This window comes from Chanos chanos, chromosome 9 (genome assembly GCF_902362185.1).
Source record: "Chanos chanos chromosome 9, fChaCha1.1, whole genome shotgun sequence".
Lineage (NCBI taxonomy): Eukaryota > Metazoa > Chordata > Actinopteri > Gonorynchiformes > Chanidae > Chanos > Chanos chanos.
In genome coordinates this window covers 40,752,136-40,777,601 of record NC_044503.1, presented here as the reverse complement: position 1 = coordinate 40,777,601, position 25,466 = coordinate 40,752,136, and the positions used below count along the sequence as shown (strand labels likewise).

The 25,466-nt window shown below is 43.4% G+C and overlaps 2 protein-coding genes across 2 annotated transcripts; both read left to right on the top strand.

Moving 5' to 3' along the window:
- Positions 1-2,297: 2,297 nt before the first annotated feature.
- Positions 2,298-6,985, top strand: ube2s (ubiquitin-conjugating enzyme E2S). The gene is made up of 5 exons (XM_030784967.1): positions 2,298-2,470; positions 3,301-3,448; positions 3,986-4,176; positions 6,597-6,805; positions 6,869-6,985. The coding sequence occupies exons 1-5, from the start codon at positions 2,468-2,470 to the stop codon at positions 6,918-6,920; spliced, it is 603 nt and encodes a 200-aa protein (XP_030640827.1). The 5' UTR covers positions 2,298-2,467; the 3' UTR covers positions 6,921-6,985.
- A 2,478-nt stretch (positions 6,986-9,463) lies between these two features.
- On the top strand, positions 9,464-16,408 carry LOC115821800 (ribonuclease, liver-like). The gene is made up of 2 exons (XM_030785591.1): positions 9,464-9,565; positions 15,968-16,408. Exons 1-2 carry the CDS (start codon positions 9,464-9,466, stop codon positions 16,406-16,408), a joined length of 543 nt encoding a protein of 180 aa, XP_030641451.1.
- The last annotated feature ends 9,058 nt before the right edge of the window (positions 16,409-25,466 follow it).

The window sequence follows — 25,466 nt, the reverse complement described above, 5'->3', positions numbered from 1 at the left end:
AAAGGGTTGTTTTCCTCCTCGCATTTGTCTGCAAACGCTCATTTCGTTCATCAGAGACAGTCATCCGGCCAATCACTGAGGAGCGCGCGGTAAGCGTGACGCTCAGGACAACGCGGGTCAAGACGGGCTTCCGGAAAGTGGAAAAGGGGATTTAATATGAATAATAATATGATAGCAATAATAGTAACAATGGCCGTTTTATTTAACGGTGCTTTCAGTGCAAGCCAACTCTGACGGCTTTAGCCACACATGACCACGCACAGTGAAAGACACAAAAGTACAAAGGTAACAACAATAGAGTGACTGACATACACTGGCACATAAATAAAATAACTGACATAGTCAATGGATGATATACGTGCGCGTGCAGAAACAAGTAAATAAAAAAGTAAAGTAAAGTAAATGGTCGAAGAAATTCTCTGAAATAACTGAGGTTATAACATTTGCTCTTTTTGCAGATACAACAAATACCGCGATAACAATGACCGAAGTTGGACATATAATAGTTAATATATGCTGTATTTTTAATTTATTCTCTTACTAATAGAAATGTCACTTATATATGCCCCCTCCCCGACAGCCTCTAAACAAACATATCCATCTGCTAATCCTATCCTGCGAAATGTTGCGATAATTATGACTGCTTTAGACAATGTGACTGTAGCGCACTCTAGTGGCGACCGTGTTTACTACAACGACCAGATTTGGATTTCTGCCCCTGAGTTTAAAATGTTTCCAGCAGAGATGACAACAAACGTTTTACAAATTCTTCAGACAGTCATCTTTTCTTTGTATCTATATCTAATATTTAAACTGCCAAACGAAAAACACATCGTGCCCCATAAACATGAACTAGGCCTACGTCTATTGCGAGACATAAGCCACAGTACTGATCATACCTACAGTGTTTTCGTACTGCTCTGCCTTGAGTTAAAATCACTTTGGACCAGAGACAAGTTAACCCCCAATCCTAACCGCATTGCTACGGACGGAATTTGATGTTTAGGCAGCTACATTCACATACAGTTACAATTTACATTTACAATAACACGAACCCAGGTGGAATTCAGCGAACGTCAGAAATTCGTTCGAATTTTATGCTAACGAATGGAGCAATGGGATCACGCCAGACTGTGAAAAGAAAGAGACCGCGGCAGCCGAGATCCCAGCCTTGAACTGGCTCCGTTTCTTTGAATGAGTAAAACCTCCAAAGAGCGCGGCGTCTTTTGGAAAGTGTAAGATTATACAAACATGAGGTGTGGGTCCTTACTGACTCTTAAATTGCAGCCTGTCACTCAAGTTAATACTGATCTCAGGTCTGTCAGAGACATTCACATTTGGGCACTAGGACTACATGTGTGAGGTCTATCTTGAAGTTAACTTATGTGTGCTTCAGGGCTGAAAAGATGACCAAGCCACACGTCACTGAATATTTACTTTAATATGTAAGATATCATGATAGCTAACAATAAATTTAATATCGCATTATATTTAAAATATCGTATGGGATAAACCCGTGATACATCCTGTTGCCAAACAAAGTGATCCCATATAATTTGTAGCCAGCATTAAATTACAAAGAACACATCAGATTGCCTTTACACAAAAAGCAATATTTCTATACCACAAATTATTGTTGGTGAGAGACAACTACCACATGTTCTTTATTCCAAAGTATTCCAAAAATTCTCAAAATTTGGGCTAAAAGGTGTTTGTGCTGGAAATACAGCCAATTCCTCGAGGTCCCTGCCCTGTGGGTGGATATGTTTGATTCAAACACACCTATGGGTTCGGAGCATTTTCCGCTTTCTACGTTCTGGTTGGTTTAAGTGTTCGCGAAATAGCGTGACGAAACCTCGTCGCCCGAACGTTATTGGTTTAACAACATTGGTTGTTTGTATACGTACTACATTCCTGAAATCCTGATTGGTCCAAAATTAACTCGTATTTTTGTTCCTGTGTCAGACAGTTAGCTACAGCTACAGTCGCCGATTTGTAGCATAGCTAGCAGTTGGCAGGGAAATAAAGTAACGTTTATTTAAAGCCGCTGCCATTTTAATTGTTCTTAAAATTGACCCGAATCGACCTGAAGACAGAATCAATAAGCATTTTCTGAATTTAAGTGAAGACAACATTTGCATCGAGTAATATACTCAAATTCGGGTCGTTAGCTTATATTTGCAAAGTGCTAGCTTTGCCTTGGTTAGCCGATTATTAGCTAGCTATTCAGCACAACTTGCGTTATTCTAAAAAAGAAATTTTGCGTCTGTTAAAGGATTAGTCGTTGTAACCGGCGATCGGTTGTTCACTGAGGCATTATTCCCGTCAGTTCTACTCATTATTATTTGCAAATTTTCCGCGTAAATTCGCTTACAATCAAGTTAAGTTAGCCATATAAAATTACCTAAGCGCTAGGTGTTTCTCAAACCGGCTAAACTCATATCTGTTCGCCTTCTTTGTCAAAGACATGGTAAGTCAGCACTTTTTGAAGACACGTTAATAAGAGAAAAGAATAAACATCTGGTTAATTTAAGTCATCTGTGTGCTTTGTTACTTATCTCTGCTTATACTGTGAACAAGTTTTGTTGCTGTCTAGCTTGGCTAATTAGCGGTGTATTGTTAGGTGGAAAACATTTGTTAACCTGTTAATTGTTACCAGACGGCAAATGATGCCGCTCTTAAAGTCGGTCAACTTAAATTTTTCATATTTTCACTAACTGGACTGAAGATAGCTGTAGAATATCATTTCAATCTGTCGACCTAGTTGTTAGCTCTTAACTGACCGATACCGAAGTTCTCAGTTGCCAGATCATCAGATCGCCAGTAAAGTTGAATTAAACCTCAAGTATTGTTATAATTTTAAAGTAATACCGGAACGTTGTAAACCGACATGTAAAATGCACTGTTTGTCTGTCGGGCTAAATTAATTTTTACGATGAAAAGGTACGCTAGGCTGCGCTAGGTTAAGTTTGGCGTTAGCTTCCCACTTGAATAAAAGCCAGCTTGACGTCAACGCTGGCAGTAGTAATCTGCCTATAAGCCTTTTGTAAAATGTGCATATTTGCCGCTTCTATAAATTCTCAAGAAATGGAAGAGTTGAATTTACCCCCAAGGCAGAGCCAGTGAAACATAAGAACCGTTCCTTAACTGAATTGAAGACCTACCGGATGATACGGTGTTGTAGGAATGGAATTAAACGGTTATTTAACCGTCAGCTCTCCTATCGCGAATACAGTTCCCCGGATCGACGTTCGCCACACGTGAAAGAACTATCTAACAATATTCTCTCTGTCTCCTCAGAACTCGAACGTGGAGAACCTGCCACCTCAGGTGCTGAGGCTGGTATATAAGGAAGTTTCAGCCCTGGCTGCAGACCCCCCGGAGGGGATTAAAATTTACCCCAGTGAAGAGGACATCACAGAGATCCAGACGGCCATAGAGGGACCAGGTCAGAGACCACAGTCTGTGCACATGTGTTGTCAATCCCCTTCCACCACTGGTTTTGGATGTGTCTCTGCTGGTTTTGGATGTGTCTCTGCTGGTTTTGGATGTGTCTCTGCTGGTTTTGGATGTGTCTCTGCTGGTTTTGGGAGCTGAGGTCCCGCACACTTAACTGGGGGGGGGGGGGGGGGGGGGGGGGGGGTGTAATTCAGTGGAAACAGAACATATGAGGCTGAAAACCCGTCTCTTCAAAGTCAGCTTTCATGGCCAGTGGATTATGTCAAATGCTCATGTCTCTGTATCTGTTTATATGTGTATGTATGAGGAGAGGGTGGGAGGGAAGAGGGGGTCCTTAAGGACAAAACGGATGGTGGGGAAATTCCGTATATTGAAAAAGATGATGAGTCTTCTTCTGGGACGAGCTCTGTGTTCACTGAAATCAGACAGTACGTCACAAGTGGTGCACGTGGATGAGTTTACAAGTGTTGATTTGGGATTTATCCTTCCCCTTGTGTATTCGTGTGTGTGTGTGTGTACGATACAGAGGGAACCCCTTTCGCCGGAGGAGTTTTCCGGATGCGTTTAGTCCTGGGGAAGGATTTCCCAGCTGCACCTCCCAAAGGTTTCTTCCTGACGAAGATTTTCCACCCAAACGTGGGCCATAAGGGGGAGATCTGTGTGAACGTGCTGAAGAGAGACTGGAGAGCAGAACTGGGACTCCGACATGTTCTACTGGTAACGACACAGCTGCTCGACATTAGGTCTTCATAATCACCTCTAACGCAGTGTCTGTTAAAACCAGCCCTGGAGATTAAACAAAATCTTAATGTAGCCCAGCAGACGAGTCTCACTGGGTGTGTTAATGACCAAAATCTTAATGTAGCCCAGCAGACGAGTCATGTTAGGTGTGTTAATGACCAACATCTTAATGTAGCCCAGCAGACGAGTCATGTTAGGTGTGTTAAAGACCAAAATCTTAATGTAGCCCAGCAGACGAGTCATGTTAGGTGTGTTAATCACTATGCAAAGCCACTGAATCCCCTGTTTCCTCTGAATCACCTTTACATTTATGTTGATGCAACTGAGCATTGAGACATGTAGAGCAGTACATGGGGGTAGTGTTTTATATAGACTGGAGGTGGAGCAGTAGATAGGGGTAGTGTTTTATATAGACTGGAGGTGGAGCAGTATATGGGGGTAGTGTTTTATATAGACTGGAGGTGGAGCAGTAGATGGGGGTAGTGTTTTATATAGACTGGAGGTGGAGCAGTAGATGGGGGTAGTGTTTTATATAGACTGGAGGTGGAGCAGTAGATGGGGGTAGTGTTTTATATAGACTGGAGGTGGAGCAGTAGATGGGTGTAGTGTTTTATATAGACTGGAGGTGGAGCAGTAGATGGGGGTAGTGTTTTATATAGACTGGAGGTGGAGCTGTAGATGGGGTAGTGTTTTATATAGACTGGAGGTGGAGCAGTACATGGGGGTAGTGTTTTATATAGACTGGAGGTGGAGCAGTAGATGGGGGTAGTGTTTTATATAGACTGGAGGTGGAGCTGTAGATGGGGGTAGTGTTTTATATAGACTGGAGGTGGAGCAGTACATGGGGGTAGTGTTTTATATAGACTGGAGGTGGAGCAGTAGATGGGTGTAGTGTTTTATATAGACTGGAGGTGGAGCAGTACATGGGGGTAGTGTTTTATATAGACTGGAGGTGGAGCAGTAGATGGGGGTAGTGTTTTATATAGACTGGAGGTGGAGCAGTACATGGGGGTAGTGTTTTATATAGACTGGAGGTGGAGCAGTACATGGGGGTAGTGTTTTATATAGACTGGAGGTGGAGCTGTAGATGGGGGTAGTGTTTTATATACACTGGAGGTGGAGCAGTACATGGGGGTGGTGTTTTATATAGACTGGAGGTGGAGCAGTACATGGGTGTAGTGTTTTATTTAGACTGGAGGTGGAGCAGTACATGGGGGTAGTGTTTTATATAGACTGGAGGTGGAGCAGTAGATGGGGGTAGTGTTTTATATAGACTGGAGGTGGAGCAGTAGATGGGGGTAGTGTTTTATATAGACTGGAGGTGGAGCAGAAGATGGGGGTAGTGTTTTATATAGACTGGAGGTGGAGCAGTAGATGGGGGTAGTGTTTTATATAGACTGGAGGTGGAGCTGTAGATGGGGGTAGTGTTTTATATAGACTGGAGGTGGAGCAGTACATGGGGGTAGTGTTTTATATAGACTGGAGGTGGAGCAGTAGATGGGTGTAGTGTTTTATATAGACTGGAGGTGGAGCAGTACATGGGGGTAGTGTTTTATATAGACTGGAGGTGGAGCAGTAGATGGGGGTAGTGTTTTATATAGACTGGAGGTGGAGCAGTACATGGGGGTAGTGTTTTATATAGACTGGAGGTGGAGCAGTACATGGGGGTAGTGTTTTATATAGACTGGAGGTGGAGCTGTAGATGGGGGTAGTGTTTTATATACACTGGAGGTGGAGCAGTACATGGGGGTGGTGTTTTATATAGACTGGAGGTGGAGCAGTACATGGGTGTAGTGTTTTATATAGACTGGAGGTGGAGCAGTACATGGGGGTAGTGTTTTATATAGACTGGAGGTGGAGCAGTACATGGGGGTAGTGTTTTATATAGACTGGAGGTGGAGCAGTAGATGGGGGTAGTGTTTTATATAGACTGGAGGTGGAGCAGTAGATGGGGGTAGTGTTTTATATAGACTGGAGGTGGAGCTGTAGATGGGGGTAGTGTTTTATATAGACTGGAGGTGGAGCAGTACATGGGGGTGGTGTTTTATATAGACTGGAGGTGGAGCAGTAGATGGGGGTAGTGTTTTATATAGACTGGAGGTGGAGCAGTACATGGGGGTAGTGTTTTATATAGACTGGAGGTGGAGCTGTAGATGGGGGTAGTGTTTTATATACACTGGAGGTGGAGTAGTCTGAAACTGTGACCCGTAAGAAGGTGTTTAACCCCATCTTTGGTCCAGAAATGACAGGTCTCTGACAGAGGCCCAGGTCTGTCTGTCTGTCCCCCCTGCTTGACTGTCTGTCTGTTTACCTGTCTCTCAACTGCTTTTTACTGGCCGTGTTAGATAATGTTTTTAAAATCTCTCTCTGTCTGTCTGTCTGTCTGTCTGTGCCAGACCATTAAGTGCCTGCTGATTCACCCTAACCCGGAGTCAGCTCTGAATGAGGAGGCAGGGAGACTGCTCCTGGAGGACTATTCCGAGTATTTTTCCCGCGCTCGCCTCCTTACCGAAATCCACGCCATGGGGGGCACCTCGGGGTCCGCCCAGGAGCCCGGCGACGGACCCCAACCCAAAAAACACGCCGGAGACCCCAGCAAACGCGTGTTGGGCGCAGGGGCGCCCTCTACAGGCGGCAGCGGAGCAAACGGCAGCACAAGCAGCAGCAGTGCAGTGGCCAAGAAGAAGACGGATAAAAAACGGGCCCTCAGACGACTATAAGAACAAGAGTAAAAAACAAAACAAAACAAAAAACACACACCCATGTGTTTGTGTAAATACTGAAATGATACAGACTGCCTTTACCCCCCCTCCCCCTCCTCTCTCGCTCTCTCTCTCTCTCTCTCTCTCTCTCTCTCTCTCTCTGTATTGTCCTCCCTGGTTTTCTCTTTCAATCTGGTTTTCCATCACACGTCATTCTCTCTTTACATCACCGTGTCTCTGCGTCTGTCTGTTGTCTCTCTCTCTCTCCCTCCCTCCCTCCCTCTCCTCCTCTCTCTCTCCTCCATCTCTCTCTCTTTCTCTCTTTCTTTCTTTCTTTCTTTCTTTCTTTCTTTTTTCAGCTGTTACTCTCAGGGTTCAAGCGTTCACTGAATCTCCCACAGAAGAGACATACTGTAGACTGGTGTGAGGCTCTCTTAACACCGCTGATTCAGACATGAGGCGTCTGCTGGATTAGCTGGCCTTTAGTTTCTCTTTTTCCCCCGCCCCTCTTAAATCTCGCTTCTGACCTCTCTTTCTGTTTACCTGATGGAGAGAGAGAGAGAGAGAGCAATCCAGTCTCTCCTCTCCCCCGTCTGTTCTGTGGCACTGCTACATATATACCGCCCACACACACACACTCACGTATTTAGGGTAAGGTGCACGTGTGTGTGTGTGTGTGTTTTTTTTTAATCGGTTACCTCAGCTGCGGTCAGGCTGTTCCCTAGAAGAGTGCAGCATGAAGGCTTAGTTAATGTTATGTGCCCAGGTTGTCTGTGTGTGTGTGTGTGTTGTGTGTGCGTGCGATGGAGGGGACATGACGTGTCATGTAATTATGAAAACTAGAGAAAGGGGTGGAAATGTGGTCTGTTAAAACGATGACAAACATGTTTTTGTTTTTTTTTGTTGTTTTTTTCCTTCCCTATGTGCATAACACTCTCCAGTTTCCAGTTGTTTTTACCGTATTCTTAATGTATATCTTTCTCTTTTTTTTTTTTTTTTTCCACCGGTCACATAGTCCTATAATTTCAAGAGTATCTTCTTGTATTTGTTTTTTGTTTTTTCTTTTCTTTTCTCCCAAATGAATGAATGAATGAATACTCTGAACATTTGAGCTGTCGTATGTGCAGTGCAGTGCGTTATGGGTTTTGGGTGGGGGGCGGGGCTTGATGACAACAGCGACTGTCCAATCAGAACAGAAGTATCCATCGTGTTTCTAATTACAGAGGGCTTTTCACAAACCAGGCTTCTCAGTTAGCCAGATCACTTAAGGCAGAACACAACCAACGGAGGCTGGATTATCCTTTATGAAACAAAACCGGCAAGAAAGTCAGCATTTTAAAATGTAAACAAGGCACATTGCATATTTCCATCTGTGGAGATCAGTTTGAGATGGAAACATGATGTTGAAAAGATGAGACTGGCCTTTGAGTCGTGTGGTTATATGGGCTGTGTTGATTTGTGAAGTGAGCCCCCTGTTGGCTGTGTTGGGTACAGCGGCAGTATGTGACAGGGCCACAGGGCAGTCTGTTTTCTGTGAAACCCTGGAATGGAGATCAGATGGAAACTGATTCTGTGAAGCCTTGTCTTTTGTTTTCTGTTCTTCTCCTCCAAAACCCTGTTTTCTGTGTGGACAGTTCTGCACTTTAATCCAATTCCTTTTCTTTTGGAACCCATCGAGAAGAACCGACAGTCCGCCCCCCCCCCTTCGTCCAATCAGAACCAGCCGCCTCCTGCTTTGGCTCTGGACTGCAGTTCCAAGTGTGAGGACTACACTTCCCAAAGGACCCCTCTCTTAGCATTGGAACATGGACTCTGTGAAAGATCAGTTTGTGCTTTTGAGGGGGGAAATAAATCTTGGCCCTGATGTAAGCCTGAGATCGGAATAGGGGGAGGTGTTATTTTTGTGTTTGTCCATTTAAGTTATTTAAATTAATAATAAAACAATAAAACCCCGGAAAAGGGAAAAATATACTTTTTTTTTTTTTTTTAGAAAAATATATATGTGTGTGTGTGTGTCTCTAGAGGTCTTTGGTAACTTTTCTTTCATTTCACACTTTCATTGGTTGAGACTTCCTGGCTTCCTTCAAAGAACGTGGTGTTGAGAAAAATGCGTTATCATGGTTTCAAACTTAGCTGCGCATGTGTAGACAGGTACTATTTGGCACCGCCGTTTCAAAGTATTTCATTAAATATCACCAGGTAATACTGTTCGATGAATACTCAAACTGTGAATAAGTATAAAGATGTAAATAAGGCCCATTTGATTCTCGGGACTGGTCCATGTCTTTAGACTTCCTGAACGACCTTATGCGTATCGCATGGGTCCAGGTTACGCTAACGTAACGAACAAGTGGAGAAGCATGGGGTGATCGTTGGCGTATTTTGATCTGATCTGGATATTTCGGTGTGCGTTTCTCCACCTCCGTTAGTGTAAGCGTCTTTTTTTTTTAACGCGACAAAACATGTTGGCCTCGTACTCTCTCGGTGTTCGCGCTCCTGCTTAACGGGTGCACGCATGCAGCCTGTAATTTGAGTCGGTTTATAACGGGTGAACGGTTAGTATGGCGCGCCCGAAGCTGCAGGAGCAGCGGCTGCCCACCCACCTGTACGGGAATAACAACCTGCTCTCCCCAGCAGTTAATTACCCGCCGTGGGAAGCAGGCGTCGGCGACAGATAAAGAGGCCCAATCCGTCAGGCAGAATTTTTTTTCTCTCTCAGATTTGGGAAAGTCGTCTCAGTTCGACCAAATGTCCGTTTAAGCGGAACATTCCGTTGGAATGTTCGCCGGTCTTTAAGTTTCCAGTAGTTTCCTCTGCGACGTCCCCGTGCGTCCTAATGCGTTCTCTCAGAGACGTGGCTTGTCTGCCATCGTACGGAATGTATGCCCCCGACCCACCTGCTAAATTAAAGCTTTCGTCTAAACAATGGTGCCCACGCACACGTTACAGGTGAAAGATTGTGTGGGCTTTTGATGTAGATGAAATGCGTGTTTACATGTAGACTATTGTAGACAAGCATTTCAGAAGTCTTTCCTTTTGAATAGGAGTTGGAGCCTGTGAGGCACTACGCATTTCAAACATTATTTGTAATGTTCATAGCAGGTAGAGCGAAGCCTAATGTTTATATACACGGTGCATTACAATGGCAACGATGATGATGATGATGATAGTGATAATAATATTATTAATAATGATGAGGACGATGATGATGATGATATGGATATCAATTTCTTACCGACCCCCCCCCCCCCAAATTGTCATTGTTGCGCATAGCAGGACAGGATTCCACTCAGTGTGTGCAATCGCCGCCGTGATGGCAGCGGTAACGGCAGTTTTATGCTTTGTTGTCCGAAAAAAAAAAGTGTTGGGTAAGCGTGTAATTTAGAAGGGAAAAAGATGAACGAGAGAAAAAAGAAGAATAAAAAAAAACCCCGACTTACTTTTTTCGCACGTGAAAATGATATAACCAGAACATCTGGTAAGGTTACAGGAATGCTTTTAACGTGTGAAGTGGTAGGCTACTACCTTGACAAATGTTCGCATGGTTTTCTACAATCTGGAGTGCATGAATTCGTTTTTCACTTTGCCCTCGGGGAGCTGCTTGTGTGTCTAAGTTTCATGTCAGTTTAGTCGAGATGCCTTACACGTCAAAGACAGACTGAGGCCATGAGCAGCGTCCCGATACAGATATGAATTTTTGACTTTAGGATCCTCACAGAAAAGTGATTCACACATATGATAATGTCTGTGAGTGTTATCCAACTTAAATGTCTTGACTGTAACATCTTTTTTTCTTTCAGTATATTTTTTTGTTAATCATTGCCAGAGCTGGTAAGAAATCATTAGGGCATATACATACATTATCCATGTTTGCAGAACATGAAATTGTGATTTGAAAGATAAAGCCCTTAAGTTGAGGAGCCCTTTGATGCTTTACCAAACTGCTGGCAACTCAGTTTTGCTCAGTCAGATGCCAATGTTTCAAAATGTCTCATTTGGTTAAAAAAGACAAAAAAAAAAAAAAAAGGCACACAAACAAAAAAAAACAAACAAAAGCGCGCGCGCACACACACACACACACACACACACACAACAAAAACCCCCATTTGAAATAAACAGAGAAAATCAGTCTTAATTGTTCTTCGGAACATGTACAGAGGAACCAATCACAGGGCTGATCGAATAAGAGAACAGCTCAACCTGATGTCCCCGTGATGCATGGGATTGGGGAATGACGCTTTGTGTTTGGCATCTTTCACCGTGTTACGTGTAAAAGGGTCATTGTGAAGTGGAGGGGGTGAATGCTTTTTAAGTAAGGAGGTGGAGATGCTTCACCAGTCAAAAAAAAAAAAAAAAGAAAAAAAAAATGGCTCAGAGACAAAAAGTCAAACGGAACATGACGAAGAGATAACTGGAACCTCCGATGATGATATGGGGATACTTTATATGAATAAACGTCGTGTTACTGTAGTAATGCTATATCGTTTCGCGTGTAGCTGCATGTGTGTGTATTTGCACGCGTCCGCGACCCGGGAGACAAAGAACCGTTTTTTGTTCGGCTCTCGGTAAAGGTGCTTTTACAGAGTTTGCATATCAGTTTAACTGACACTTACATGTTATAGATATGAATGTGGTGTCTAACAACGTATGGCTAATCGCAGAGGAGTGTAATATATTAAAATAACTGTCAGAAACATTTGAAAACGTGACATTAATCTATACAGAGGTCGAGGTCTTATGATTTCTGCTGTGGTCTTGAATGGTGTGCAGTGGTGTGTTTTTGGTCTGTGGTCTTGAATGGTCTGCAGTGGTGTGTTTTTGGTCTGTGGTCTTGAATGGTCTGCAGTGGGATGTTTGTGGTCTGTGGGCTTGAATGGTGTGCAGTGGTATGTTTTTGGTCTGTGGTCTTGAATGGTGTGCAGTGGTGTGTTTTTGGTCTGTGGTCTTGAATGGTGTGCAGTGGTATGTTTTTGGTCTGTGGTCTTGAATGGTGTGCAGTGGGATGTTTTTGGTCTGTGGTCTTGAATGGTGTGCAGTGGTATGTTTTTGGTCTGTGGTCTTGAATGGTCTGCAGTGGGATGTTTTTGGTCTGTGGTCTTGAATGGTGTGCAGTGGTATGTTTTTGGTCTGTGGTCTTGAATGGTCTGCAGTGGTGTGTTTTTGGTCTGTGGTCTTGAATGGTGTGCAGTGGGATGTTTTTGGTCTGTGGTCTTGAATGGTCTGCAGTGGGATGTTTTTGGTCTGTGGTCTTGAATGGTGTGCAGTGGGATGTTTTTGGTCTGTGGTCTTGAATGGTGTGCAGTGGTATGTTTTTGGTCTGTGGTCTTGAATGGTCTGCAGTGGTGTGTTTTTGGTCTGTGGTCTTGAATGGTGTGCAGTGGGATGTTTTTGGTCTGTGGTCTTGAATGGTGTGCAGTGGGATGTTTTTGGTCTGTGGTCTTGAATGGTGTGCAGTGGTATGTTTTTGGTCTGTGGTCTTGAATGGTGTGCAGTGGGATGTTTTTGGTCTGTGGTCTTGAATGGTGTGCAGTGGTATGTTTTTGGTCTGTGGTCTTGAATGGTCTGCAGTGGTGTGTTTTTGGTCTGTGGTCTTGAATGGTGTGCATTGGGATGTTTTTGGTCTGTGGTCTTGAATGGTGTGCAGTGGGATGTTTGCGGTCTGTGGTCTTTAATGGTGTGCAGTGGGATGCTTTTGGTCTGTGGTCTTGAATGGTGTGCAGTGGTATGTTTTTGGTCTGTGGTCTTGAATGGTCTGCAGTGGTGTGTTTTTGGTCTGTGGTCTTGAATGGTGTGCAGTGGGATGTTTTTGGTCTGTGGTCTTGAATGGTCTGCAGTGGGATGTTTGCGGTCTGTGGTCTTTAATGGTCTGCAGTGGGATGTTTGCGGTCTGTGGTCTTGAATGGTGTGCAGTGGGATGTTTTTGGTCTGTGGTCTTGAATGGTGTGCAGTGGTGTGTTTTTGGTCTGTGGTCTTGAATGGTGTGCAGTGGGATGTTTGTGGTCTGTGGTCTTAAATGGTGTGCAGTGGGATGTTTGTGGTCTGTGGTCTTGAATGGTGTGCAGTGGGATGTTTTTGGTCTGTGGTCTTAAATGGTGTGCAGTGGTATGTTTTTGGTCTGTGGTCTTGAATGGTGTGCAGTGGGATGTTTGCGGTCTGTGGTCTTAAATGGTGTGCAGTGGGATGTTTTTGGTCTGTGGTCTTGAATGGTGTGCAGTGGGATGTTTGCGGTCTGTGGTCTTGAATGGTGTGCAGTGGTGTGTTTTTGGTCTGTGGTCTTAAATGGTGTGCAGTGGTATGTTTTTGGTCTGTGGTCTTTAATGGTGTGCAGTGGTGTGTTTTTGGTCTGTGGTCTTTAATGGTGTGCAGTGGTGTGTTTTTGGTCTGTGGTCTTTAATGGTGTGCAGTGGGATGTTTGTGTCTTGAATGGTGTGCAGTGGTGTGTTTTTGGTCTGTGGTCTTGAATGGTGTGCAGTGGGATGTTTTTGGTCTGTGGTCTTGAATGGTGTGCAGTGGGATGTTTGCGGTCTGTGGTCTTTAATGGTGTGCAGTGGTATGTTTTTGGTCTGTGGTCTTGAATGGTCTGCAGTGGTGTGTTTTTGGTCTGTGGTCTTGAATGGTCTGCAGTGGTGTGTTTTTGGTCTGTGGTCTTGAATGGTGTGCAGTGGGATGTTTTTGGTCTGTGGTCTTGAATGGTCTGCAGTGGGATGTTTGCGGTCTGTGGTCTTGAATGGTGTGCAGTGGTGTGTTTTTGGTCTGTGGTCTTTAATGGTGTGCAGTGGGATGTTTGTGGTCTGTGGTCTTGAATGGTCTGCAGTGGGATGTTTGTGGTCTGTGGTCTTGAATGGTGTGCAGTGGGATGTTTGTGGTCTGTGGTCTTGAATGGTGTGCAGTGGGATGTTTTTGGTCTGTGGTCTTTAATGGTGTGCAGTGGTGTGTTTTTGGTCTGTGGTCTTTAATGGTGTGCAGTGGTATGTTTTTGGTCTGTGGTCTTTAATGGTGTGCAGTGGTATGTTTTTGGTCTGTGGTCTTTAATGGTGTGCAGTGGGATGTTTTTGGTCTGTGGTCTTTAATGGTGTGCAGTGGGATGTTTTTGGTCTGTGGTCTTGGTTTTCACTGTGCTGTGACGCGATACAAGAGAGACTGAAAACCATATGAGGAAAATGAGGATGAGGAGGTCTATGAGCTCACACCCGACACACCAGCAGAAATGATATTTTCATAAATGAGTTGTTCCCTTTCCTATCCCAGAGAAGACTTCGAAAAGCTATAACTGATGACTGTTTCCTGTCACAGGACACCTGTGAGAAGGTTAACTTGAACAGTGTCAATGATGTCATACAAGCTGTGACAAAACTGATGAGAAACTGCGGCAAACATTTGAAAATATCTGTGATAAACATTTGAAAATATCTGTGATAAGCATTTGAAAATATCTGTGATAAACAGTTGAAAATATCCATGATAAGCATTTGAAAATATCTGCGATAAGCATTTGAATATATCTGCGATAAGCATTTGAAAATATCTGTGATAAGCATTTGAAAATATCTGTGATAAGCATTTGAAAATATCCGTGATAAGCATTTGAAAATATCCGTGATCAACATTCGAAAATATCTGTGATCAACATTCGAAAATATCTGTGATCAACGTGTGAAAATATCTGTGATAAGCATTTGAAAATATCCGTGATAAACATTTGAAAATATCTGAGATAAGCATTTGAAACATCTGTGACAAACGTTTGAAATATCTGTGATTAACGTTTGAAAGTGACATTGGTCTAACAAACCTCTGTAAAGACTTAGCGAGCGTTACTTAATGAAGAGGATGTCAATGCGATGGACTCAGCACAAAGCTCTGTGTTTTATCTAATGCTTTTCTCACTGTCAAGGCTTCCTCTCTGTGCTGTCATAATCTTAAACGTAATTTCAGTCTGGGGACACACACGGTAAAGGAAGCTTTCCTTACACTTGTATCTGCTCTGATACTGAACTTTTAGTTGTGACGCTAATACCACAGACAGCCCTTTAATGGCTTCATGTTTGGTTTGTATTTTGCTTCATTTATAAGTCGCTCTGGGTCTGTTGTCCGGCAATGAAATGAATACGTTTCCAATGTGAACATGCATGGAAACGTTGCCAGCGTGGACCTAATCCATATCTTCAGGTTTCATTCAAATTTGGCAAATATTACTATAGGATCTTGATCTGAAAATACCAGACCAACACTTGGGGAAATAAAAGCAGGTGACAGGGGGGTGCTCTCCTCACGCTGAAACAGTGACTCTGGTGGTAAGTTCAACTCCTCTCGTTTCTCTTACTCAGCATTACCTACCACTGTCCCACAGGACAGGCTGTTTCCCCGTTTGACTTTTACTGTGAAATGAGTTCATTTAAACATTCATTTATTCATTTATGGAGTCAAATGTCTCTTTCCTGTTCTCTTTGCTCCACCGGTGTAAATTATTCAACTGTGTCGAATACAATTAGTGAGTTTCTGTAAATTATACTGGTTTAACCTTTCAGTGTTTTAACTTCCCAATTTAGTGTTTTGACTCCCCAATTCAGTGTTTTAACTTTACAAATCAGTGTTTTAACTGTATCTTTCATTGTTTTAACTGTACAACTCGGTGTTTTAACTGCTGTTTTATGTTTGTTTTGCATCAGCATGACAGCCAACAGTTTGAGGCGATAATGTAAAACTACAGATTATAAATACACAGTGTGAGACACTTAAGTGACATGACAATAGTCATTATTTTCATCTGCTGAATTCTTTTAGGATCCGCATCTGAGTTTGTTAAGGATTTTAGCCCAGGATTGCAACTCGGTGAGTAACTTTAACCATAACTGTGATTATAATCATAAATGCACATGTAAAAGGTTTTGTTTGTCTGTTTTTTTAGTAGCAAAATGTTCTTGATCCTTGACTTTACCATCATTTAAACTTAATTTCACAAAAATAGCTTCTATAACACCAACACAAAAAAAAAAGATCACTTCTCTTTTCCCGCTCAAATGTGCTTTTTTTTTTTTTTTAAATGTTTTGTCTCTGTGTTGTAGGAAGACGCCATGGTAGCATCTCGCCATTCCCTTCTCTTTGTACTGCTCCTGTGCAGCTGTTTCACTGATCCGACAAGCGGCGAGGGCACTCCTGAAATGTTTAAAGATCAACACGTTGGCCCAGGCATGAAAGACTGCAGCAAGATGCAGTTTATTAACCAGAAGTACAATCATGACTGCAAAAAAAAGAATACGTTTATAGGTGCTGAATATGATGACATCAAGAAGGTCTGCGACACCAAGACCGGAATGGGCGAAAAAGATGCTTCAGGGGGCTTTATTAGCACACAGAACTTCAACGTCTTAGACTGCGAGGGGAAAATAAAAGACAAGAAGTGTGTATACACTGAAGCGAAAGACAATAGAAAAATTCTCATTAAGTGTGAGGGGGGAGAACCGGTGCACTACGGAGCTCCTAAGAATGCTGGGAAAAAGAAGTGATTTTTGAGCTTTATATTAACATGCAAAACATCGATCATTTGCGACGATTTCAAATAAAATCTAAACCTGCAGCATAGGCACTGTGTCGGCTTGGTCTGATTCATCCTCTCAAACTGTGAAAAGTAACTGGGAATGGTCAAAATAATGGAAAATACCACATGAAAAAGGACTTTGAAGTAACTAAATTTCAATTACAAATGCAGCTACACAGTGAGTCATATTAAGCTGAGAAAGAGTGTTGTATCTTCACTACTGTCTTTGCACTGGGCACAGAGTTTAACGGCCAGGCGACAAAACTTCCACTGAACATAATCACAGTGGGTTTTTTTTTACTCAACACGTTTCTCATGCCACGGAGAATAATCCTCACGCACAACACGGAACGATGCGTATTTCATACCACACAACATGTTCCATCATTGTTCTTATACTGCAGTAACACAAGAGAATATATCCACAGTTAAAATTCTTTTTTTTCCTCCTAAAACCATGGGGATTGCAAACAAGTCAAACACATGCACTCCTAGCAAGAGATGCTTGCTTCCAGAGTCATAAACAAAATTAATGAAAGAGAGTCACACACATACACTGATTGCTATCCCTTGAGTGAAATTTCCACGTTACGCGCCCGTAGTTTCTGCTATGATATCAACGTCTGTTCCCTCAGAGAAAGGGTTTGTCTGACATCGTTCGGAATACGTGACCAAAGACGGCTCCAGTCCACCCGCTAAATGAAAACTGTCGTCCAAGTAATGGTGCCCCCCCCCCCCAGACACACACGTTACAGTTGGAAGATTGTGTGGGCTTTTGATGTTGACAGAGCGCGTGCTTACATGGGACAAATGCTACTTGTTATGGGGTCCCATCTCTGAAGAAAGAGTTGGTTTCGGCCATTCGTAGTCCAATAAAAACGTGACTTTTTGATCTTCAGATAAATTCCAGATCACGTGTGCCTGCTCTTTGACAGTTAGCTGTACGACTGCTCTGATTAAGGCTGCTTTGACTGGGGTCAGACGGACAGTTTCTGAAACAGGTTTGAACCGTAACAACCTCTTAAAGTTACGTTACAGAGTTACGGCCTAAGTCTACGGCTCACAGTGGGGATAACGCAAACTGTCATCTGGGATTTTTAGGTCAAATAGTAGACTATATTTAAAACGAAGTTGCAAGGCGCTCCTTCAGAGACTGAGCTCAATTCAACGCTTTCCCCACACAGTCGTGTGTTTTCTTTTTTCGTTTTTTTTTTACAATTTCATAATACTAACCGTAAAATCTTATGTGGGAAATAGAGCGATGTAGCTTGTGAAGGACTCGACTGCCCGCAATTCTGCTGTTTAAAAGTCACCATCTGCTTTTTAAGACTACGGTTGAGACGGGAAAAAAACCTGTATGAATAGAAAATGGGCGAGCTGTCAAGTGGCTTTAGTCGCGTTTAAATCTCGACGCTACTTTAAGTGCATAAAACACGAATGTTGTACATACCTACTTGCTAAATAAATCAAGCGCACGAGCAGGCGGCGCGAGGCCGCGCAAAAAGCCGCATTTACATGAAGAATTAAGTAATAATGACCAATAAAATATTAACTATATAAAATGATGATGAGTGTTGCCTTGGGCCATAACTCACTGAAGGAAAGGGACATTTTAAGTGACCACTGGAGGAGAGCGCTGTGCCCAGCAGAACCAGCGAACCCCGTCGCTTGATCAGGTTTCGATATGAACGTTCTTCATCCGTCACGTGCGGTTCCAAAGTTTTTTATGAGGTCAGATCACTGTCCCATATCCTTCAGTGCCTTGTCCTGATAAGATATATTTGGTTTGTTACCCTCATTATCAAAGTGACTGTGATATTTCTAATTGCGACCCGCTGCTTTATGACACACCACTCAAAGACGACGCCAAGGCCCGTTCTCAGATCTATGTACAGTTGAACAGCAGAAAAAGAGGAGAATAACTTTGTATCGATATCGATTTTCATGTTTTAGTCCCAAAAGAAAGGGGGAAAACCCCTTAAATCTTACGGTCTTTTTAACTGAGTGAAGGGAGCTTGTAAACCGACATGTTGTGAGGAAATGTTCTTTAAGGTGAACAGTCTGAGAACAGGAAAGACGATACACGTTTATGCAATACACATGTGAGGATAAAATTCGATTTAAAACCTCTTCTTGCAGCTTATGCTTATTGTTGACTTGTCAAATCACCCGACTGTGTTTATGGAGGAGTGAAATCATCTATAGGCTACGATTTGACAGCCAGCAGCAGGATCAGCTGACCTACTGATATCATGGATCGCCATATCACAAAGTGTTCATGTTTTAGCTGTTTCCTCCGGTAATACAGAGCCAAACGTGTTTGTGGTTTTTTTCTCTCTCGTTTATGTTGCACTCCCGGGGTTGCGCAACATTTCTGCATCTGTTTCAACGTCTTATGAAAACGCTTGTAAACATTGCGTTTAAACTATCACACATTTACTGGCTCTAACAGACTCTTACTTTCTCCTGTAAATTCGGCTCGAATATCTAGACATTTACATCTGTTTTATAAATTCATTTCATACGTACATCCTGTGACTGCCACCACCAACAAAATGACATCGTTGCCTTGGCAACCGATGATAAGCACCCACAACCTCCCCTTTTTCTTCCAACTCTCTCTCTCGCGCGCTCTCATAATGCCTAGCCAGCCATATCCATGAGAGAGAGAGAGAGAAAAAAAACGCTGGGAAGTCGCAAGAGAACTGAAACACTTGAAACGGTTGCGGGGGGTGGGAGGGGGGGGGGAGAGGAAGCGTCGTATCAAATCCTCATCAGCACCACCGGTTTGCGAATCCAGCAAACGCGCTATTGGAGCACGCACGCGGACCTTTGTGAAAGCAGCCACCTCATTCCACCGGTGTTTCGTGATAGGGTCTGGAAGCTTTCTACGGAGGACATTTATCAAACTGCATCGATTACCGGGAACGCGAGGGGAATAATACCGATGTTAGCGGAAGACGTTCACACGTCGCAGTTTTAAAGTGTAAGCTAGATTTATTGGAATCTTTTGCCATTTTGACTGTCAGTAACCAATTAACGAACTGTTTTGACGACTTATCTTACCGTCGGGGGACGCTAAGCGACCTTAGCGTAAGCACAGACGTTATAGTTATACTTTGTAATCTTAATATTGTTGATTTTGTCGAATATGCGATACTGTGTCTTTAAAGTTAAACTGCTCCCCAAGGCCTGCATCGTAATTTAAAATTGTTCGGGGAAAAATATTACATACGGATAAATAATCTTTTTCAGCTCCATGTCAATACTATGCATTATAAATACTCAAACGTCAGGCGTGGTAGCCCATGAATATTTTTCATGTTGTCTTTGGAAAGCTGTGTGCACGAAAAGGGGAATGTTGCAACAGTTATCCTCCGTGCTGTGGAGATCATTTTCTCGCTCGTCATAATTTCTTAACGACCTATTGTCGTTCAGGATTTGAGAAGGATGTTATGTGGACGGTAGTGTCGTGCAAAAAGCCTCCCGTTTATCCCGCCGTGTACACACGACGCACAGGTAAGCGCGAATCAACGCGTTTCTTTCTCAGGTTCGTTACTAACGTTTAGGCTTTTTAACGATACTTTCTCTGCACCCTGCGTACCTCTGTCTTTGTCGCCTTTTTTACTGCCAATAGGTTTTTAAGTTTTTTTTCTTTTTAATCACCTGTTTTTGTAAAGTTGGAAAGCATACATCTGTTGCTACGTTCTTGAGAGATTTTCTTTTTGGCATGAGAGTGAAACGCAAAAATGTTTGAAATGACTTGCATGCTGTAGAAGGGAACACGCAGCTAAACGAGATGTACCTTACGTGAACACACACACACACACACACACGCACTGCCTCTCTCACACACGTAAAACGGGGTGTGAATGCACAGCAGTGCTGCTTGACATGCAGACATACATGCATCCTTACATGCATGCGTGCACGCCAACGCACGCCATTCACTGTGTGTGTGTGTGTGTGTATGTGTTCTCGCGGTACTCATGACCACCTACTCACACATCACTATATATGTACAAAAAAAAAAAAACCCTTTACCGGTCTGTACCGGGTGAGTAACGGAAACGAGAGCTCGCTCCCTCGCTCGTTCGTTCACAACTCGTGCATACAGGTCTGTATATGTACAGCGGCGCCTCTGAATCACGGAGGTGCGCAGCGGACGCCAAACGCGCGGACGCAATGCGCAGTTACTTACTTCAAGCTCCGGGTTTTTTTTTTTCCCTCCCAGGGGCACTACAATCACACAAATTCTGCAGCATTTTACTGTGTTTATCTCTCTGAACTCTTCTTTTAGAGAAAAGTTAAGTTTCACATAATAGTTCACGTTAATATATGTATATTTACATCAAAATAAAACAGGAAAAATACCAGCTTGTTCCAGTGATGCGTGTCATGTGGAGTGGTAATTGTCACTTGCTTTTGCAGATACACAGTTCATTAAGAAAACAGTCCTTAGCTTGAAAGAGCAACAGCCTCTCTCTCTCTCTCTCTCTCTCTCTGTCATTCTTTTGGCCCTGGTGTGGTAAACGGGGCCAGTGCTGATGCTGAACAGGCCTGTCCGTGTCCAGTTCGTCTGTCGCAGTGTTGGCGAGGAAATGCTGCCGTTAGCGTTGTGAGATCAATGGCTTCGCTCGCCATACGAGGCGTCTCTGACTCCGCACATAACCACCTGAAACCTCACAGCCCAGTTTCACGACGTCTCCTGTAGAACGCGTTTCTGCCCGTCTCCATGGAGACGCACAGAATTCAGAGCAAAATGCCAGACCTGTTACTGGAGTATTCTGGATAATGGTCAATGTCCTCGCAAGACAAGTCAAATTCAGACCATCTGTGTGTGTGTGTGTGTGTGTGTGTAAAAGAGAGAGGTGGGGGTTGATTTTGGAAGGTTAAGCCTCTCTGAGGAGTCTTGGAGTGTGAGGACGTTTTTTTTGGCGGAGTATTTTTTGGGGGGGGGGTAACGGCTCTGAACAGAATAGACTTTCAAAAAGGGGAAAACAAGGTCTACTTGTCCTTTCTGTCGCTCTCTTTTCCTCCTTTTCTCTCTCTCTCTCTCTCTCTTTTTCTCCACCAGTCTTCACTGCTGCAGTGCTATTCTGAGACAGCTAGCTGCCTCAACCCACGCACTGAATCTCAGAGAAAAAGAGAGAGAGAGAGAGAGAAAAAGAGAGAGAGAGAGAGAGAGAGAAAGAGAGAAAGAGAGAGAGAGAGAGAGGAAAGCAGAGGAAACATCCAAAACAGATATGTTGAACTGTAGCAGCACACACACTGAGCTGAAAGAAAAGGAAAAAAAGAATGTGAAAAGAAAAATCGGAGAGATCGACAACTCGTGATCATAAAATTTGAAGCGGCCTCGGAGAAGAAAAAAAATTTGACGGCACGTCTACGTGCACTACCAACCTGTTTTTTTTTTTTTTTTCCCAGAAGTCTCCTTTGACAGCGTGCAGCGTTTTTTCGATGTGACATTTTCTGAGAATTCGTCCACAGTGCCAGGCCGAGGGAGAGCCGCGTTCGCGGGGGTCTAATCCGACGTGCGAAGGGTGTCGTGTTCCACTTAGCCGTAAAAGGTGGTTTAGATTTGACTGTTACTGTTTCACTACATCCTATTAAAGAAGTCACAGTCAGAGGGCTGTCTTAACTCTTTCAGTGGGTCTCTGTCTTCTTTACCTTGTTCTTCCATCACTTTTTTCCCTTTTCGATTAAGGATAAGCTTCCGTCTTACTCTTCCCTTCCCAATGGGCTACACAACACACAATTTCTACACTGTATCTACACAATATCCACACAACTTCTGCAAAATGTTTACGTATTACTATTATTATTGTTGTTGTTGTTGTATGGTTTAAGGTGATTGTATTTGACCTGGCTGCTGTGCTGTGCTGTGCTGTGTGTGTGTGTGTGTGTGTGTGTGTGTGTGTAATCCCCTGCTGGTAATGTGGGTTGCATGTATAACATTTTCCGTGTTGTATGTGTGTGTGCGTGTGTGTGTCTTTGATTTTCCCGTCATTGGAGTGTCTGGAGATGATTCATGTGCCCTGACCCTTGCGGTGTGTTTTGTCCAGTGTGTTTGGACACTCTTGGCTGCGGCGGATGAATTGGGTTGGATGCGTTTCCAGAGGAGCACTGGTCCAGTCTTCAGTCCCAATGTACTCTCATCCAAGAGATGAATGAGTTCTTTAAATCTCTGCAAATCTCGCTCTCTCTGCATCTCAAAACCTCTCAGCGAGGCGCAGTGTCATTTGGATCTGAATTTATTCTGGTCTTCATGAAACACTGCTGAACCCATTTAGCCGTGTGTGTGTGTGTGTGTGTGTGCGCATGCGCGTGCGTACGGATGGTTCTGTTGTTTCACTGGAACACGGGAACGTCTAGAGTAAACGACGGTTCGCGGTATGGAAAGTCGGAACAGGTCGAAGACAAAAATCCCCGTCAGGAGTCACGGGGCTGTGTAACACGGCTCTGCGTTCCTGGACTGTGGCTCGACCACAGGGAGTGACGAGAGTCACAGTGAGACGCTGTGACTCTTCGAAAAACAGCCGCCAATACCGTGACGCAGTCGCAGTGACTCCGTGGTCGTGAACTGATAGCAGATGTTCAGATGTTCCGCTCCCCTGCTTCTTACCGACTGTCTCTCTGTCGCCTGTCTGTCTCTTCCGAGGGAGTCAAGGCAAGGGCCACCGTTCCTCGAACCCCGACGCATTTCGTCCACGTCTGGGATGTGCTGTCTGGGGGTCTAACACGTTATGTCATTTTTCTGTTTTCGGGGACTTTAATGGAACATTCTTTTCAGGCCATTGTTACGTGGCCTCTTTCCACATATGGTATTGTCTCTGAAGGTCACACATCAGAGTGCAGATGGTAAACGCCTTGTTTGTGATTGGTCATGTAAACTGAATGGTAACGCCTTGTTTGTGATTGGTCATGTAAATTGAATGGTAAACGCCTTGTTTGTGATTGGTCATGTAAACTGAATGGTAACGCCTTGTTTGTGATTGGTCATGTAAATGAAGGTAATTAAAGGGCCAAATCCCAAGGGTGCACGGTTGTTTTTAGTGCAGAAATGCATTTGAAACCAGGGGGAATCCTGTCTTACTGTGATTCTGTTAGACTTTAAAATGTCAAGTCTCCTTCTGTGTTGTTATGTCCAATATTAATCTCTCGCGTAAACACAGTCGCGTTAAGCACAGTTTGCATGACTAACGCAGTGTGTGCAGACAGACAGCTCACATCGGCTGTGTTAAACCTTTGGCTTTGGCTTGTTGGTGAGTTTTTTTGGGCCAGTGTCTTGGCCGGACTGGGGGGCTGGAGGGCCGAGTGGGCGGGGCCTGGGTGGGCGGGGCCAGGGGGGGGGACGACTGTAGCATGTGAGGCTGACGTGACTCAGTAACCAGGAGGTTCTGAGTTCAAAGCCCAAACATGATGCCTCACTACCCATGTGACCTTCGGCAAGGCACTTAAAACTGAGGTAGTGGTAACTCTTTAAGGCACTGTAAAATACCAGTTAAACAGAATGCGGATGTCAGCGCAACGGACATGAAGCTTCATAGAGTTGTTATGAATAGTTTATGTATGTATCAACTTTATGATCACAAAGTCTTTTATCCCGTTTGTCAGAAACCTAGAGAAACCTTTTTCTTTTTTTAACAATAGTGAACAAAAGTTGTATTTTTGATTTGTTTTGTGTCTGACTTCGACTGACTTTCACTTCTGATCTTACTTAAGAATAAAAAACAGAGTGGTTTAACAGAGTGGTTTAAATGAGTGGTTTAAATGAGTGGTTTAACTAAGTGGTTTAACAGAGCGGTTTAAATGAGCGGTTTAACTGAGTGGTTTAACAGAGTGGTTTAACTGAGTGGTTTAACTGAGTGGTTTAAATGAGTGGTTTAACTGAGCGGTTTAACAGAGTGGTTTAACTGAGTGGTTTAACTGAGTGGTTTAACTGAGCGGTTTAACAGAGTGGTTTAAATGAGTGGTTTAACTGAGCGGTTTAACAGAGCGGTTTAACTGAGCGGTTTAACTGAGCGGTTTAACAGAGCGGTTTAACTGAGCGGTTTAACAGAGCGGTTTAACTGAGTGGTTTAAGTGAGTGGTTTAACAGAGCGGTTTAACTGAGCGGTTTAACAGAGCGGTTTAACAGAGCGGTTTAACTGAGTGGTTTAAGTGAGTGGTTTAAATGAGTGGTTTAACTGAGTGGTTTAACAGAGCGGTTTAACTGAGTGGTTTAACTGAGTGGTTTAACAGAGTGGTTTAACTGAGTGGTTTAACTGAGTGGTTTAAATGAGCGGTTTAAATGAGCGGTTTAACTGAGTGGTTTAACAGAGTGGTTTAACTGAGTGGTTTAAGTGAGTGGTTTAAGTGAGTGGTTTAAATGAGTGGTTTAACTGAGTGGTTTAAATGAGTGGTTTAAGTGAGTGGTTTAACTGAGTGGTTTAAATGAGTGGTTTAACAGAGTGGTTTAACTGACCGCAAATACAGTTCATAAGGAGACGTAAGGTGACCACAAACGCAAATTGATATCATGTGGAATTTGTGTAATAACTAACATAATGTCGACATATAATACAATTCATACGATTTTAATCATATAATTCAACTCTCATTCATCCTCGCTGTTTTTCCCCACATCCCCACCCCCCCCCCCCCCCCCCCCCCCCCCAAAAAAAATCAGTGTGATGGGGGTAATATAATAGTATGTGCTTTAGTTATCATATAATCTTTTTTGCTCTTTTTTTTTCTTTCAAAACAAATGGATCAGCATCATCCACATAAAACCCGTGAGCCCGCGAGCTGCTGGTGTATGAGGTGTTCGAGTTGTTCTATGAGTTGTAGTTGGAACATGAGGTATTGTATGATGTGTTGTTGTATGAGGCGTTGTATGAGATGTTTTGTCGTATGAGGTGTTGTATGAGTTGTAGGTAGCGTATAAAGCGTTGTTGCCGTATGAGGTGTTGTATGAGTTGTACTTGGTGTATGAGGTATTGTGTGATGTGTTGGTGTATGAGGCGTTGTGTGAGATTGTTTTG